Source organism: Diabrotica virgifera, chromosome 5, assembly GCF_917563875.1.
Source record: "Diabrotica virgifera virgifera chromosome 5, PGI_DIABVI_V3a".
Taxonomy (NCBI): Eukaryota; Metazoa; Arthropoda; class Insecta; order Coleoptera; family Chrysomelidae; genus Diabrotica; species Diabrotica virgifera.
In genome coordinates this window covers 225,214,832-225,234,617 of record NC_065447.1, presented here as the reverse complement: position 1 = coordinate 225,234,617, position 19,786 = coordinate 225,214,832, and the positions used below count along the sequence as shown (strand labels likewise).

At 32.6% G+C, this 19,786-nt stretch overlaps 1 protein-coding gene across 3 annotated transcripts in view; it reads right to left on the bottom strand.

Annotated features, from left to right (window-relative positions):
• Window positions 1-19,786, bottom strand: part of LOC126884693 (nuclear factor related to kappa-B-binding protein) — a 93,155-nt gene that overhangs the window by 2,253 nt on the left and 71,116 nt on the right. For all 3 annotated transcript variants that reach the window (XM_050650771.1, XM_050650769.1, XM_050650770.1), the window contains exons 8-10: window positions 17,959-18,087; window positions 14,368-15,022; window positions 6,280-6,581 (exon numbers count right to left, since the gene is read on the bottom strand). In XM_050650771.1, coding sequence (XP_050506728.1) covers window positions 6,280-6,581; window positions 14,368-15,022; window positions 17,959-18,087 — 1,086 coding nt within the window. The remainder of the gene's footprint in view (window positions 1-6,279; window positions 6,582-14,367; window positions 15,023-17,958; window positions 18,088-19,786) is intronic.

Here is a 19,786-nt window from a genome sequence, read left to right as displayed (position 1 = left end):
ATATTTATGAGTTGCGTTCCTGGGACGACTTTATTTATGAAGCTATTTCCTTGTGGCATTTTTATAATCAACTATTTTCAATGGGAAATAAGCCACAATTTTACCAAAAAAATGATTTTATTAACGTTTCGACGCCCAAATCGGGTGTCGTTGTCAAAATACAAAATAATACTATGGAATCTCTAGCGCGAGAATTTTACTGTCACCATTATTGCATGTGGTTGTCTTTTTAAAGACAGATCACATGTTATGATTTTTTTGTGACGGATATTCTTGAGTTGGAGTTGATTTCATGTAATCGAATGAACTATCCTTCAATAAAGTCGTCCCAGGAACGCAACTCATAAATATTGGCAATATCATTTTAAAGTCTTCTACTTTAAAATGTATAATATATGTCTGAATTGCTGATATAAATGAGCCAGATTAAATAAACTATTAGAAGAATTTTTTACTAAGCAACAACATTTTTGTTTAATTCATTAATATTTTTTGTATTTTGACAACGACACCCGAGTTGGGCGTCGAAACGTTAATAAAATCATTTTTTTAGTAAAATTGTGGCTTATTTCCCATCCAAACTAGTTAATTGCAAAAACTAAGTACATATATTACACTCGATTAAAACCTATTTCAATATTACGCCATATATTTTTTGACGTCAAGAATTAATGGTACCAATACGACTCCAAAAATAATGTATTCATTTTTTTCGAGTCCTGCGAAAACTAATAACCTATTTTTGAAAAATTTAAACGCAGAATGAAAGATTGCATTATTACCGAGTGCCAAAAGTCCCTGAAAACCTCTATCATGTTTATTTTATTAAGTTACAGGGGTAAAAAAAGAGAAAATTTAATGTGATTTTTAATTTCAAATATATAATTCAAAAGAAACTTTTTGGTTATTCTAAGGCCCTCGGTAATAACGTAATCTTTCATTCTGCGTTTCAATTTTTCAAAAATACTTATTAGTTTTCTCAGAATTAAAAAAAAAATTAATGCATTTAAAACACATTGGCGCGGAATTTTGCGCCTACGCCCTTAACAGTACAAGTGGAGTTACAAAAAAAGGAAAAAATTAATGGAAGAAGAACAGGAAATAATACAGTAAATGAAAAGATAAACGCATTGAAAAGCAAAACAAGGATTTAAAAAACATGGTGTTCAAAATATTGAGACATGAAATATAAGAACCTTGTTAAAAAAGAGAAAATTCAGGAAGTAGTGAACAAAATAAAGCAACAAAAAATCGAAATAATACAGGGTGTAACAAAAATGCATGTCATAAATTAAATCACGTATTATGGGACCACAAGTAAATCGATTGAACCTAACTTACCTTAGTAAAAATGTACACATAAAAAAGTTACAGCCCTTTGAAGTTAGAAAATGAAAATCAATTTTTTTTTCATATATCGAAAACTCTTTAGAGATTTTTTATTGAAAATGGACATGTGGCATTCTTTTGGCAGGAACATCTTAAAAAAAATAACAGTGAAATTTGTACGCCATAACCATTTTATGGGGTTTTGTTCTCTTAATCTCCCCCAAACTTTTGTGTCCGTTCCAATTAAATTATTAGTGTAGTACCATTAGTTAAACACAATGTTTTTAAAACTTTTTTTGCCTCTTAGTATTTTTTCGATAAGCCAGTATTTATAGAGATGCGGCTTTTTTTAAATATGTTTACATAACAATTATTTTATGGGGGTTTTGTTCCTCTAAACCCTCCAAATATGCGTGTACGTTTCAATTAATCTATTATTACGGTACCATTAGACACAAAGTGTCTCTAACACTTTTTTTCCTCTTAATATTTTTTCGATAATTAGTATCGAAGAAGTATCGAAATTAATGAAAGAATCCAGGCAGGAAACAGAACCTACTGGAAATACAGTAACTTCCTCAAAGATAAGAAGCTTACTCAGAATACAAAACTGAAACTTTACAAAGCAGCAATTAGACCAGTAATCACATATGGTGCTGAAGTAATGTGTCTGACACAGAAAGAGGAAGAAAAATTGAGGATCCTAGAAAGGAAAATAATTCGGAGAATAGTAGGACCACTAAACTTAGGTAATCATGAATTTAGAAAACTCATGAGAAGACATCGTCAGATTTATCAAGGCACAGAGACTCAGATGGATGGGACATATAGAAAGGAGGAATCCAGAAGCCGTTATCAAGAAAATTTCCAAATGGAGAGCTGTATCAGGCAGACCACGAGGAAGACCCAAAACTAGATGGGATAACCAGATAGTGGAGGACCTTAAGAAGATGGGAGTCAGAGAATGGGTAACCAGAAGCAAAAACAGGAACGAATGGAGAAAAATTGTAGAAGATGTCAAGTCACACCAATTGTAGAAGATGACACAAGTCACCAATTGTAAAACGAAAATGTTAATGCGGATTGATTCACGGTGACAAACGAATCGGAAGAGCCCAAAGAGGGCGGCATTCACTCCGCTAGGAGTGTAGATTAGGCCGGGCCGAAAAATTTTTTTTCTACTTTTTCTATACGGCTAGTGGCCAAAAGTTGTGACTAGTATTTATATAATCCTATACCAAATTTGGGCCGGTTTAAAAAATAATTAACCGGGCCCCCTGGCGCTTAAATTTTTTTTTTGGGGTCAAATTTTTTTTTTCAAATCCTTGTACCAGGCTAGTGGCTAAAAGTTGGAACTACTATTTATATAATCCTATATCAAATTTGGGCCAGTTTAAAAAGTAATTAACCGGGCCCCCGGCCCTTAAAGAATTTTTATTTTCTTAAAAAAATGCTAGGGGCTATTAAAAAAGCTTCTGTTGTCATATTCTATTGTTAAGCGAAAGAAAGATAATACAGTCGACAGGAAAAAATACTTAAGCTTTTAAATGCCGTTTTAGAACATCTAAACTAATTTTTCAACGCTGGTCATCGACAAAAATAAAATTCGGAGAGGAGTTAAGGAAAATAGACGGCAACTCCAGCGCGAGAATAAAAATTTAAACAAGTCAATTAAAGGGCTAAACTGTAATGAAAGAAAATATCAAACCATGGTCTTCGGAAACGCGAGACGAATTATAAAAACTGAAGACCATATAGCTTTATTCGAAGGACCCGGTAATTTATATTTTGGGTACTTAGCTCTTAGCCAGTCTCGTGTCATAGATATTGTCGAAGGAATATCTATTATTACTTACAAAGTCATAATATAGATCTAAGCAGTTTAGGTGTTATGGGATGTGATGGTACAAATGTCAATACGGCTGGAAGGTGGAATCATTGGAATTATAGAAAGGCGAGTGCATAAACCATTACAGCGGAATGTATGCCCGTTGCACGCTACTGAACTTGCCTTGCGATATTTGCTTCAAAAACTAGATGCCCACACAAAAGGTCCCTATTCATATTCTGAGCTGATTATATCCCCTCTTCCCAATTGTGAAAAAATGCCTGTTATTAAATTTAAACCCATAGAAGCTATCCTGCCTCTTGAAAACGAAAATGATCTAAGTCCAGATCAACAGTATTTATTCAAACTATATAATTATATAGTTTTCTCCAATTATTATAATAATAATAATTTGAGATGGAATATGTTCTCAAAGTTTGGCAGAGAGAAGTCCAGAGAAGATGGCACAAACACGTTGGTTCACGACAGCGGACCGCATTCTTAGAGTTTATATAGCTACAACTGATCCTTATGAAAGCTTAAAGATTTTAGCTGAGTTTGTATTACAAGACAAGTATATTCTCGTATGAGGTTTGAGATAAAAACTCAGCCAAGATTAAAATATGGTGCCAGGCATCTATGGAAATTAATACAGGCCTCGAGAGATTTTCCGAGTAATGTCTCGTCAATTATCAATAAAGCTATTCAAGACAATGCTTAATTTGCGCACCCGGAAGTCATTCAAATTTGTATGTTAACAGATTCACGTTAATGTATTAGAAAGGTTGCTGTCAGAAAAATTTTAAAATATAGGAAGGCTGGTAAAAAAATTGCTTTTTCATAGTATCCCAAAATCCCTAAATCAATTGCGATGCAGAAGATTACATACATCTCATAGTGGGCGGGTGGAACTAGCCATGCAGCTACATCATCGTGATGAGTTCTGGGTTAAATAAATAATAATATACAAAATAATGTTAAATATGTCCATAATAGTTCAATGTAACAACCGTTCGAGCCGAATATTGATTCAAGCAAAGAGCTGCACAGTTCACAGCGCAAAAATAGTAAATAAATATGAATTGTTTACCCCTCTTTTATATTTTTAGTCCTGGGGGCTGGTTAAATTTTTTTAAATCATGATGAAAATTTCTTAACGAGATAGTAGCATCGATATTAATATTTTGGACACTAGCCCGCCCCAAAAATAAAGCAAAAAAAAAAAAATTTTTTTTAGACCCCCGGGGGCCCGGTCAAAAATATTTTAAATCAATCTTTTGAAACAGTCTTTTTCTATTAAAAAATATTTTAATTCGGCCTATGTTTGGCACACACTATTAGGACTACCATACACAACTTTTTTTTACTAGCCCGTTTAAAATTTCCCAAAAAATTTTTTTTTGCCCTTTTTCGGCCCGGCCTAGTGTAGATGCCATGATGATGATGATTTTTTCGATAAGACACCTTTTATCGAGATGTGGCTTCTTTTCTAATATTGTTCAAAATAAACCTAAAAATGTAAATTATAAATAAATCATATTATTACCAGGTCGCATACTTAACCATTACAAATATGCGGTGGATTTGACAAATATTCAAAATATCTCGACAAAAACTGGCTTTTCGAAAAAGTAGTAGGAGGCAAAAAAGGAGGCACCACTCTGTAGTTGTTTTCTCTTTCGGCTCTTATTGTTCTTAATATATTTGCTTAAGTTGTTGTTAGTTCTGAAAGCTGGTGTTATTCCTTTCTTTTTTATGTATCTGGCTATTTTTGTTGTTATCTTGCCAGTATATGTGATAGAGCAGAAGGTACTGGGTTCTTTCTGTGGTGGTGGATAGACTAATTACAGGGCTTTCTTATGGAGTTTTTGGTTTAAAATTTTGTTAATTGTTTGTTCGTTATAATAATAATATATATCGTTATAATAATAATATAAGCTTTATTGTCCAACAGGTTCCCATTTACAGGACAATGATAAAAATATTACATAATTTATAACACCTATAGGTAAGATAAATATTTAAGCAGTAGTACAAAAAATAACATTAATAATACAAGTTAGACAAAAATTAAATAAATTAGTCAAACAGAAAAAGAAAATAAATTAATAAAAAAAATTGTGCTTTCCTTTCTTTTTATGTATCTGGCTATTTTTGTTGTTATCTTGCCAGTATAATAATATGTGATAGAGCAGAAGGTGCAGGGTTCTTTCTGTGGTGGTGGATAGACTAATTTCAGGGCTTTCTTATGGAGTTTTTGGTTTAAAATTTTGTTAATTGTTTGTTCGTTATATCCATTGTTTACTGCTATTTGTTTAATGATGTTCAGTTCTATCTCGAAGTTATTCCCATGTCAAAAAATAACTTCCGAGATAGAACTGAACATCATTAAACAAATAGCAGTAACAACGGTATAACGAACAAACAATTAACAAAATTTTAAACCAAAACTCCATAAGAAAGCCCTGAAATTAGTCTATCCACCACCACAGAAAGAACCCAGTACCTTCTGCTCTATCACATATAATGGCAAAATAACAACAAAAATAGCCAGATACATAAAAAATAAAGGAATAACACCAGTTTTCAGAACTAACAACAACTTAAGCAAATATATTAAAAACAATAAGAGCCGAAAGAGAAAACAACTACAGAGTGGTATTTACAAAGTTGTGGTGACTGTCCGAAAACTTGCATATTTCAAACTGGCAGAACCTTTGACAAACGGATAGCAGAACACAAAAGGGCTTTCAACAATAGAAAAACAGACACTTCTACATACGCACTTCACCTTCTAGATCATAATCATTCTTTTAATGAACAGTTTCAAATTCTCCATATTCAGAATAAAGGCCTTAAGCTATCTTTATTAGAATCTATGGAAATTAATAAATTAAAAAATACGGATATAATTCTTAATGACCAACTCGAGACAAACAGCTCCCCACCTCTCAACCTCTTCAGTTAAAGACTTTAAAAAGGCAAACTCATAGTAAACTAAATCACTTGAGAAAGGCACTCTGCCGAAACAGCTGTAGTCACATAGTTGTAATAAATTTTGTGGAAGTATAGAAAACAAACGTTTTCAGTGTTTTATTGTTAGAGAATAATATTGAACTTACCTTTGCCTTGTCCTGCAGCTTGAGCAATTGGTATCACTTTGACGCCTTGCAAGGCCTTAATATTAATGGCAGTGCCTTGGAAACCGGCTGGCAGTAGAATTTGTTGCGCAACGATTTGGCCCCCTTGTCCCTGACTGGCCAACACCAATCGTTGGGTATTTGTGGCATTGCTTGTGTGTAACCGCACCGGATGACCTCCGATCATGATGTGTCCTTGAGAGATGGACGGCGCGCCACTGACTTGCCCGCTTTTTGCGGACGTAAACATCACCTGTTGTGGCGTTTGTACTTTAACTTGTGGGCTACGGAAAAACAAAAAATATGTTTATGACAAAGTATAATAATTAGGAATATATTATTCGTATCGTACATAAAAGGAGGTATAGTATGAAAATTTTGAAATTTTCGACTTTTTTATTATTTTAAATGAAAGTACATAACTTCAACCAACCAAGAAGACTAGCACACGCATCGGAGAAGATAGGATTAAAAATGAACATGAGTAAAACCAAAATCACGACAAATACGAGCCCTAACAACTATATGTTGGAACAAGCAGTTAATTTGTAAATAAAATACCAATTTACCGAAATTCTTTTATTTAATTTTTTTTAATTGTAGATATGCAATTAACAACATTTCTTTTGGTGTGTAGAATTATTTTTACAATTTAATTATATATTTTATGTTAATTACTACTTAATTAATTATTGGATAATGGAAAAATGCTGACAACTAAATATTGGAACAAGCGACTTTTAACAAATTAAAATAAAAATTAATAAGGCGTAACGTCGACCTTAGCTTGAATAACAGCCTGAATTCTATTAGGCATTATATCAACTAGGCCTTCACAGAATTAAGGGGTGAAACTACCCTATATTTCTTGCAATTTAGTACGTAGTTGTGGCAAAGTACGCTGAGGGTTATTTCTTATGAGTTGTTTCATTTTGTGCCAAAGTGTCTCTATTGGATTAAGATTCGGGGGCTACTAGAAGGATGTGACAAAACTTTAACGTCATGTTCTCTCATCCATTTTTTGGTAGATTTAGCCGTATGGCATGAGGCTCCGTCCTGTTGAAAGACAAAATCTCCGGATGGATATAAGGTTGCCGCACTTGGTAAAAATGAATGTTCAAGGATATCTTGATATTTGGCTGCGTTTACTATGTCTTCAATAAAATGTAAAGTTCCCATCCCTTTGGCTGACTACAACCCCACACCATGATGCCCTGTGGAAACTTTACAGTCCTTTTGAGACAATCTTTATGGAATGCACCTGTCTTTTCCCTAATCACACGCTTTTGGCAATCTCCCCACAGACATCAAATTTGCTTTCGTCGCTATAGATAACTTTGTTCCAGTCAAGTTTGGTCCACGAAAGTTTTGATTTAGCCCAAATATAACGAGTCCTTTTCTGAGTTTCCGTCAACAATGGTTTTTCTTTGGCCTATTCGAATAAATAAAAAAATAGAAAATCTATATCGCAAATAAGAACCTATCAAACCTTATAAAAACTAAGACCGCTTTTGTGGATATATTTGCGACAGCATTCTCTGGAAACATTCATCCCAGTTTCTCTATTCCATCTAGCAGTTACTTCTCGTAGTGTATTTTTTCTTCCCGACTTACATATTCTGATTAAATGTCTTAAACTCCTTTGAGAAACAGCTTTTGGACGGCCTGAGCTTTTGCCGCGAACATCAATACTGGCAGTTTCACCATATTTCTTAATTATATTAAACACAGTAGTTGTTGTTACAGTCAATTCACTGAGATTTTCACGCATTGTTTTCGCTTGGTGGTACTGATCAATAATAATTTCTCGCACTTTTGGATCAGTAGGTTTTCCACGGGCCATTATTGTACTTTATTGATAATAAAACTGACAGTTGTTATTTTATTCATACTCAAATGACGCGTTATAATTATTGTTGGCAACAAACTAGCTACTCGTATGTTCGATTTCAAACCCTTCTTTCCGTCAAGCTGATAAAACTTCACGCGTTTCTCGCCAGGCACGCTAAAACGCGAGGAATATTAAAAAATGTTCCAATATTTAGTTGTCAGCAGTTTTCGATTATTAAACAATTAATTGAACAGCAATCAACATAAAATATATAATTAAACCATAGAAATAATTCCATACATCATAAAAAATGTTGTTAATTTCATAATTACATTAAAAAAAAATTAAACAAAAGAATTTCGGTCAATTGGCATTTTATTCATCAAATAACTGCTTGTTCCAACATATAGTTGATAGGGCTCGTACAAACGACAGAATAAATGTAAATATAAATAATGTCAATATTGAGGTTGTTGACGAATATATATATACCTAGGTCAAATAATCAAAGCTAATAAAGAGAACCAAACAATTAAGTACAGAGAATAATCCGATTGGCGTGGGCAGCATTTGGAAAGTTAAGATGGATACTAAAAAGCACAAAGATACAACAGTAGGTACCCAAAAACCCGTGTATTTGACCAGTGCATCCTTCCTGTTCTGACGTTTGGCTCAGAAACATGGACATTAACAAAGGCCAACATAAACAAAATTGAAATAAAATTTTTATTTTTATTCAGTTGCGATGCGAAGGCAAAACAATCTTATTTTTCAATTAGAATACGGAGCGCAGTCCAGCCCTCTGAATCGACGATTTTCGACTCTTGTTGGAGTCTCATCGGAGAGAACGTAGGCCTGCTACTCCATACTCCAATTTACCAACACCGAGAGTTTATCCCCCACACCGCAACTGACGTGAATGGACTAGGTGACTAGCGTCATCTGGCAATTGAAAGATGAAGTAGTTTTCAATCCTAATAGCAATATTAATAATATTTAAAAATATTAAAATATTACTAAAAGATTTTTAAATTGAAAACTTATTGGTCCATTTTCTTGGTAACACCTCAATGGCTTCTAAAATTTGCAAGCCAGATGGATGCTGAAGCGAAGAAGACAAGAGGGAATTCAAAAACTTACAATTCACGACCCCGTCTGTTCAGCTGGTAAATTCCAACAGAAAATAGACCTAGTTACTCAAAGAAGTAACGACCAATATAAAAATGAAATAAAAATTCCATTTTTATTCAGTTGCAATGCGAAGGCAAAACAATCTTATTTTTCAATTAGAATACGGATCTACTAGCAGGCTGTAGGCCTGCTAGTAGCAGGCCTACGTTCTCTCCGATGAGACTCCAACAAGAGTCGAAAATCGTCGATTCAGAGGGCTGGACTGCGCTCCGTATTCTAATTGAAAAATAAGATTGTTTTGCCTTCGCATTGCAACTGAATAAAAATGGAATTTTTATTTTATTTTTATATTGGTCGTTACTTCTTTGAGTAACTAGGTCCATTTTCTGTTGGAATTTACCAGCTGAACAGACGGGGTCGTTAATTGTAAGTTTTTGAATTCCCTCTTGTCTTCTTCGCTTCAGCATCCATCTGGCTTGCAAATTTCATAGGTGTTACCAAGAAAATGGACCAATAAGTTTTCAATTTAAAAATCTTTTAGTAATATTTTAATATTTTTAAATATTATTAATATTGCTATTAGGATTGAAAACTACTTGATCTTTTAAAATTGAAATAACTCAGAGAAAACTGTAAAGATCCATGTTGGGAATAAAACTACAAGACAGAAAATCAAACAAATGGATAAGAGAGAAAACAAAAGTAAAAAATGTAACTGAACATATAACAGGGTTAAAATGGAAATTTGCGAACCACAATGCGAGACAGGAAGATAAAAGATGGAATGCTGAAATACAAAATGGAGACCGTGGAGAGGAAGATGAGGAAGAGGAAGACATCAGATGCGATGGAAGGACGATATTGTAAAAGCTGCAGGAACTAACTGGAAGAACAGACGGAAATGGAAAGATTTGGGGAAGGCCTATGTCCAAAGTTGGATAGAAATGGGCTAAAAGAAGAAAGAAGAAGAACATAACTTCAAGAATACTCTGAAAATTTCAGATTTATCAGAGCAAAATTGCCGGAAATACAGCATGTTGAATATCCCTACCTTCAAATCACGTTGCGCCAGCGCGCTTGAGTGTAGTGAGAAACATTCAACAGATGTTCCCTTTCTCTTTTGTAATTACTCCGCGATTCAAAAACATATTACGATGTGCATCACTTTACGATTTGACAGACAAAAAGAAATTTAAGATAAAACTTGTCAAAGCTTTAAATGCGTTTTTCTCAAAACTGTTTTTTTCAAAAGCGGTGGACATTGTAACTCAAAAACTACTTAACCGATCCACCTGAAATTTTGCATAGATTTTGTTTAGATATTCTGTGAGGTAACGCTGTTGAGATATTTTTTGTTTTATGCTTATTTATTGTTTTAACCCTTAAGCTCCTAGCGTTACATATATGTAACGCAGAAACCGCTAAAATCTTAAGCCTTAAATTCGGGAAGTGATTCTAATTTTAACTAGATGATGATGCAAGACTTTCAAGGGACACTTGTTTACTAGTTTTCAGCAGTTGGTTCGAGGATTTGATCTAACCTGTTTATTTAGTTGAGTGTTTTATGTAACGGTGTTTATTATTTATGGTAAAAATGGATCTCAAGTTTGAGTAAGTATATTTTTACTATTCGTTTGTTATTATATTTTGTTTAAAGTGTTTGCAATTGAGAATAAATTAATGTCCTTTCTTATTGATAATATAAATTTTTAGAAATTTTATCCTGGTTTTGTAAAAAAATGCCTTCAATTTTTGGTGTTACATATATGTAACGCTAGGAAGATAAGGGAGCAAAAATCGGAACTTTTGGAATTGTAAGGTATTGTTTGTTCCAGAAAAGGGTTTTCTCTTCAAGACGCGATGGAGATGATGGATGCCGTTGAAACTTTAGACGTTGATGCTATATATAGGTACTGAAACCCCAGAATTGAATGTGCTTACAAACGAGGAGTTTGGTGATGAGGAATATAATAATTTTAACAGGCTGTCCGAGAGAATTCTAAGAGCACCTGTTGAACTTGTTTTACGAAATAGTGAAAGAGATTTCGAAATATATGATGATATTGACGAGGGTCAGCCTTCCAGACCATCTGCATAAGCTAAAAAACAAGTGAAAGTAAAGTTGAAGTTGATCTTATGGATCAGAATGTAGCTAGATACCCAGTAGGAATTTGCTCTCAAAAATGATGGTGGTGTCTATTTACATTGATGCTGGACATAACTGGACATAATAGATCCTATGATCCTATACCACAACTAGAATTTCGAAGGTATCTAGTAACATCGCATCTTACCAAATATGGTACCAAACCAAAAGAAGCAGGCAGGCCATCTTCGTCCAAAGTAGTCGTAGATATAAGATATGATAAGATTGATCATCTCCTGACCTATATTCCTGATAAGAAAAGGAAACGTTTTGCAGATGAATGCTGTAGTTCGTATGTGCGTACCATGGGTTGCAAGTGCATTGTGGGAGTGTGCATCAAGTGCAACATAGATTTTCATTTACAATAACTTGATTATGATTTTTCATTTACCTAGTTTTGTATTTGTTTGTTATTTTGAAATTTACAATCGGAAATATTTTAAATATGTTTGCTACTATATCTTCCTAGCGTTAAATATATGTAACGGCAATTTTCTCAAAAATCAAAAATAATTAAGAAAAAAAATGTATGTATTTTGTTTTAAAACCTCCTGAATACATCAAAATAAAAAAAATAAAATTTTCTAAATAAATAATTCAGGATCTTAAGGGTTAATAAACATGTTGATTTTCACCTTATTATTACAAAAAAAATCGTAATTTTGTCTTCCGAGTGATACCAAGAACTAAAAAACTCGACAGCGTTACCTCGAGAAACTCATTAGCTAATAAAATATTTTTGAATTTTTTGTTTCACATGATCCAGTGACGAGTTCTGATGTCCACCGCAAAATCCATTGTTTTGCCACCGTTGGCTTATTTTTCAATATTTTGGCTTGAAATTTCTTTTTGAATATTCTTGAATTGTACTGGGTATGTTTATTTAATTTAAAAATAAAGTAGATCTACCGTAGTTTCAAAAAAAAAACACAAAAATGTTGATTTCAAACCATACCTCTTTCCCTCTTAAGCCTTAAATCGTTTTAAAATTACAAACTATAGGGTTTGTAATTTTATCTTTACTAACTTACTATCTTTCCAAGATGTTGACGTTTATGACACCGCTGGGAGTCAAATATTGTATTTGTTTATATTTTTACCACATTGTTTCTTAAGTTTTCTACCGTTAAGTTTTTTAGTTGTATTTTCCTAACATTTTGTGTAGTTTTTAGTTGTAGAAGTACTTGAACGACTTAATTTGGTTTTAAGCAGTGAATAAATAAACAGTATTTAATGTTCAAAAGTTGTTGGACAATACAGATGTTGCTAGTAAGTACAAGCAAAAGTTTGGCAAAATAAATAATGCAGGTACATTTTCCCTCAAGGGGTCTGCGACGGAAAATACATTTTTCCAAGCGTAACATGGACATAGTTATTTAGCATTTTTATAGGACGTTTTATAGCATTTAACCATTGTTTTTGTCTCTCAGATGATAACTTATTGAGTTGTCTTATACTTAAAATGTAGCACTGATGGTAACCGATAAATCTGAATCATGATTACTTCGCATTCCAAACTGCAAAACACAACAGAAATGAGGCATATTATATTTTTTAATGAATTCTTCCAGTGAAAATGTTAAATTAATACTTGTACTAAACAAAATTACAAAAAACGCAACTAAAATGATCTAAAACACATTAAGAACTGATAGAATAACATTTATGTTTGCCACCCAGTCGCCATAATAATTTAATTTTGACACCATGTTGGAATGCCCTATACTCATATACTATATTTAAATGTAGGATGGGTTATATTATGTTTGGTAAACAAAAACAAAGAAAAATATCTCTGACAAGTAATGATGCCTAGCATCTTATGATTTTTCTCATGAGGATCTTTCAGTGCGTCACAGTTTTTCGATTTCTTTCTAACGCATTAAATTGTATGTGACAGAAAAAAAACGCACGTCGGTGATTACATTTCGTCTGTGACATTTATAACATTATACGCTGTGAGCTCGTACGTAGAGGGGATATTTATAAATTCGCGAGCGCCAGTAGTGTAAACGTTTACCGGAAATTTGACATAAATGTCAAAGTGATTAATTTAAAATTAAAATTAAAAACATTTATTATAAAAAATATTAGTTGGTCAAAGCTGTGGTATATATTTTTACCTTAAATATACTTACGTTTTAAATACTGAAATTACGTTTTTTTAATGTTCCGTAATATTAATCTTAGCGCCATCTACACGATAATTGTGAAAGTATCCGAAGTAAGAAATTAATATTTCATCAATAAAACGTCAAAATGAGTAGCAAAATCTTAAAAAAATCTATTACAATTTAATTACTTTTTAGCGTTGTAAATATTAAGCGATAACAAATAATAAAATTAAAAATTACCGGTGAAAGTTGAATAGTAATCCGTTAGGAGCGACACCAGCGAAGCTCAGAGCGTATAATACAACATACATTATATAATAATTCAAAAGACTATACAAATCAGAGAAAATACCATTTTATAAATGCAATAAACAGAATTGATTTGTTTTTATGCCAAATTGCAAATAAAATTTGACAACTGTCAGATTTAACTAAAATGTCATGTCACTAAAATGTATATTATCATGGACTTACCTTTTTTTCTATCATTTGTGACGCACTGAAAAATGCTCATGAAAAGAAGCATACTGGACAATGAACACGGCCATGATCAAAAGTCTTATTCTAATCTTTTGGCAATACTCTGACGTCAGAATCTTGACTGACGTAAGCGTATCTTTGTAGTAAACAGGGTATAGAATAAAAAATTGGAAATTTCGGATAAATAGTTTAGTTGTTGGCGATTAAGAAGTAAATGGAATTTTATGATGACTTTGATACCGCAATAAGATTGGTTGAGAGTAAAATGTTAAAATAGAATGCTAGATTACGACTGTAAGTTGGAAAATGTGAAATATGAGCTGATCTTCAGGAACAACAGGTAAACATACCTAAATAGAGATACGTACCTAAAAACTATATTTGGTTGATTGATAATATTGATATTATTTGACGCAGACTGTTGTACCATGCTATTTCCGGAAGTTTTCACGGCGTTCTGTAGAACCAAAGATGGCGCTGATGTATTTGACTGCGTCTGCAGAATAACGTTTTGTCCCTGTATATTCTGTATAGTCCCTCCTTTACTACTAGCTAAAAGGATCGGTTTCCCCGCCAAATGTCCCAAATTGAGATTAGCTGCATTCACCATCCTTATGGTGTTGGTATTTCCCGCAACGTTGAGGGTGAGGGATTTTGAGTGAGGAGAGTTTTTACCCGTTGATATCTTTATTTGATTCTGTTGATTAACAACTAGTTTAGACTTTTGTCCATCGAGCGCTTGTATTAACTTGGTGTTGATCAATTGTTGATTTCCTTTTGTGTTTAGTTTTGTTAAGGTTTGCGCCTTATTTGACGACCTAGAAGCTGATTTTGACGATGTCGTTGACGATGTCACTGTTGTTGTTTGAGAGGCCACCACGAATTTCGGCTGGGTTGTTAATGTGAGAATGTTGTTTTGAGATCCAACGGTTAGCTGAGTTAGCGCGTTCGCTTTCGAGGTTCCTGTGAGATGTATGAGGTTTTGTTGACCCGTTTTTGATCCAGATACTCGCAAAGTTGCACCTGCCAAAAAAAAATAGATGTCAGTGATAAAACATAAAACATATATTCGTAGTAGCAAGTATATTACGAAAAATCAGATTTCTCTTCAGAAGGGGGGTGTAGTTTGAAATTTTCAATTTTTTATGGTTTTAAATGAAAGGACGTAACTTCCAAGAATACTAGAAAGTGATTGAATGCTCGAATATATGAAATTTGCGAAAAGAAAAGGCAGATATCGAGCACTGAGTTTTATTAAACCTTGCCCAAGTATACTTTCGCTCCTAAAGCATCTTCAGGGGCATTTCGTCAAAAAAGGACGGTATCCTCGAATGTCATTAACATTTGTCTCATTTAGGGTGGCAAAATTAACTTAACATATTATAACATACACTAGACAAAGGACAAACAGATAAAAATTGATTGCCGGTATTTCTACGTCAGATACATATTTAAAATTAGGCCAGGGCAATAAGACAAAAATATACCTTGTTCGTGACACTTCAACAGCCAGGGTACTGAAGCGTTTTTTCGACAGGTAATAACAATCAGAACAAATTGTAACTATTTCCTGTGTAGGATCTGGCGGCCATTTTTATTTATAAACAATTTAGTGTCAAAAAACGGCCCTTTCCCCTTTTTTTTCAAATTAATGGAAAACAATAAGACTTATGGTTTTCTTAGTAAAGGCATCTTCGAGAGAATGGAAAAAGCTTTAAAATGGTGTATTACAATGTTTAATACACTCATTTATTGTTAACATAAATGCGAAAAAAGGTCGAAATTTCAAAAAAATTAATTTTGCAATAACTATTGTAAAAATAAGTATAGAGCTTTTAAATTTTTGTCAAATGAGGGTTCTTTGGTGCTTAATATGTGACAAAAATTTCAAAGCCATTCATTCAATTGTTTAAATTTTATTCAAATTGTTTATCCCAGAGAGCTTTTTTTGCAATAATATAAGTCAGAAAAAAATAACGTTAAAACCATTCGACAGGTGTCAAATAAAAGAGCATGAACTAAACTTTCAAATTTGTTTAAAAAAAGGGAATAAAAAAATGCATTTATTAGTAATAAATAATTATGCAAAAGTATCAATTTTTCTTTTTTTTTTGAATCCTTTAAACTTTTTGAATAATTCTTTTCAAAAAAATCTATTTTTTACCGTTTTTTAGGTGCATAACTACCAAGTAATGTTATTTATATGAAAATTTTTTGCTCAATTAGAAATCCAATGAAATCAATTCATTTGTGGTCATCTGATTGAATACAACCAATAAAACCAACATTATACTGAAAACAGATCCCATGAGATGGATACCTACATTTCGTTTCATTTCGATTTTGACATTTCAAATATTCAATATTTCAAAATGTCACGATTTGGTTGTAATATTGATGAGAATATTAATGAAATTATCGAATCAAATATACCAAAGAATACTGTTTACAGTAAAAAATTTGTATGGAAAGCGTTTATGGACTTTTGCAATGATAGAAAATATAAATTAGATGGAAATCGGACGGTGGAAGAATTTAAAAATAAAACAGCATGCGTAGTGGAAATACATCTTCATCAGTTATAGAAACTAACATGTCTGGATCTTCATTAAATTTTTCTAATTGTTCCTTTGTTAATTGCACATTTAAATAAATTGTTTCTGCTCTGTTTTTTTTTCATAACCAGCAAAAAATTTTCTATCCGAATAACCCTCGAACATTGATAAATGCTCAAAAAATTTTTAACAACTTTCTCAAGCTTGTTGCTTACAGGCAACAGACCTCCGCCTACGGCGTCGGTCTGTTTCCAAGCAACAAGCTTTCGAAATCTGTTATAAAATTTTTTCGAACAATTATCAATGTCCTTGGGTTATTACTACTGATAATTGATGAAAAATTGTAATAAACATATATAATTTATTATATAAAAAATAAAAAGTTTATAAGGAAAAATTGAACATACTTTTGCATAATTATTTATTACTAATAAATGCATTTTTTTATTCACTTTTTTTAAACCAATTTGAAATTTTAACTCATGTTTTTTCATTCGACACCTGTGGAATGGTTCTATCATTATTTTTTTGTCAATTATGTTGTAAAAAAAGCTCTCTGGGATAAACAATTTGAATAAAATTTAAACAATTGAATGAATCGCTTTGAAATTTTTGTCACATATTAAGCACCAAAGAACCCTCATTTGACAAAAATTTCAAAGATCTATACTTATTTTTACAACAGTTATTGCAAAATAATTTTTTTTGAAATTTCGACCTTTTTTTGCAATTATATTAACAATAAATGATATAAATGAGTGTATTAAACTTTGTAATACGCCATTTTAAAGCTTTTTCCATTCTCTCGAAGATGTTTGTACTAAGAAATCCGTAAGTTTGACTGTTTTCCATTAATTTGAAAAAAAAGGAAAAAAGGCCGTTTTTTGACACTAACTTGTTTATAAATAAAAATGGCTGCCAGATCCTACGCAGGAAATAGTTACAATTTGTTCTTATAGGTATTACCTGTCGAAAAAACGCTTTAGTACCCTGGCTGTTGAAGTGTCATGGAAAAAACCTTATTACCCTGCACTAAATGGGACCTCATTGTATCTTTAATATGTAAAAAATCACAAAAATGTGCATGAAATGTTGATTTCAAACGATACCCCACCCCCTTAAAGACCCTGCCTTTTTCTCTATTTGTCTTCGGTTCTCACACTAACTAATGAGATGAGTTCTCAACAAAGACGAAAAAGTCATGTCATCGCGTCAAAGACAGATTTTTGGAGAGAAAAACAGGTATTTATGCTTTCTAGTGCATAATATACTCTCTCTACAAAACAAATTACAAAAATTTGAAGGTTTATTCATAAAATATTCGAATTCATTTTTATACCAAATACATTGTACAGGATTTTAATATGAGCAACTTTAAATTTATAATAATAATAATAATATTACCTTGTGCCAAAATGCTGGTTGGTTTTTGTTGAGGAAGTAGACCTTCCACTGATATCACATGTCCTGCTGCATTTGTTAACACTTTGGCAACAACTGGGCCTTGAGTTGAACTAGATTGTTTTGATAAATCTAAAAGAATGTGTTAAATTGTATATACCATGTACAAAATGTTTATATATGATATATATTATGCACTGTGTTCTTTTGAAAAGGACCCACCCTCAATATTTCAGAAATGCGAAACATTAAATTGTAATTTGTAGACCTCTGATTGGGATTCCCATATTTTTCAATGAAACAATAAACATACAATGATCATGTATTGAAGTAGTATATCCCTTTAGAGGCAAACTTGAGTTACGTCACAGTATAAAGAGGGACAGTAGAACCACTCTCCGAAAAATTGGAAGTAAAATCTGTAGTCGCGCATGGCGACCGCGCAATGTTGGCAGTCGCTTTTGCCCCACTCTCGCATTGCTATTCGCATAGAAACGTACGACTTTTAACAGGGAAAACCCGCATCCACCACTGGTGAATTACCAATTGCGTACTGCCGGTATTACTTCTTGAGATCAAAGCGCCGACAGAAGAGTGATTTTACTGTGGAACCTCTATATACTGTGGTTACATGTAATAATGACTGTTATAGCTTACAAAATTTCACAACGATACTGGCCTCCACAATTGCCTGACATAACACTGTCTAACTTTTTCTTCTAGAGTGCAGTGAAAGTAACTACATATCTATAAAAACCGTCCAAAATTGTGTATTTAACAATAAGAAGCACACTTGAATTGCTATTTTTTAAATAAATACTGAATAAATTTATAATTTGTATTTTATTGATATCTATAGTTTTAATCACGGACACAGTAGAAAAAATACAAAAACTAATAGATATTTGGCAAAAAGAGATACAGAATTTAAAAATGGAAATGAATCTCAATAAAATAAAACTTATGATAATAAATGAAGATGAGTAAAAAGAAATGAATACCAATATAACAGTAAGGTAAGAAGTATAGAACTATACAAGTGTCTACTTCTGAATACTTGGGAAATATAATAACAGGTGAAGGGAAAACGGACATGGCAATAAGCAATAAACTGAAGAAGGCTAGTAACGGCTCTTTAATACAATTTTTGGAAAATCAGAAATAGACAACAAAACTAAACTCAGAGTACCTATATAACAGCGTAGTAAATCTGATAATGACATATGGGACGAAAACATGGATTGTGCAAAAGAAACATGAATCACTGATAAACGCGACCGAGTTGAAATACATGAGAAGAATAGCTGGAGTTGCGAAGTTTGAAAGATTTAGAAATGAAGATATACAGGTTGTCCAGAAACTCTACCGACAAACGAAGACAGGAGGTTCCTTAGATAATTTTAAGACAATTTAACCCAATTCACCTAGTCCGAAAATGCTTCCTAAGAGAGCTAAAGCTCTTTGAAGATGGCGTCATGTAAATAGTTTTTCTTAAATACCTCCAGAATGCTTATATTTAGAAAAATGAAAACTGGTATACATATTAACTTTCCAGAAATGAATCGATTCCATCCATTGCGAATTTCTAGTACCGGTCATAGGCGTCCGTTTTGAGGAGGGCAACGGGTATTTTATCGCATAACTATTCTAGTACTAAATTCTACTATTCTAGTATTTTGTATCCTAGTACTAAAAGGTACTCTTGCTTTAAGTCGGTAGGACACACCGTTTTCTAGAAAAATCGATTTGAAAGTTTTTCGTTTTTGGAATTTGAAAAAAAAAATGAAAAAGTTAAAAAAAACGATGTATTTTACCAACTTAAAGCAAGAGT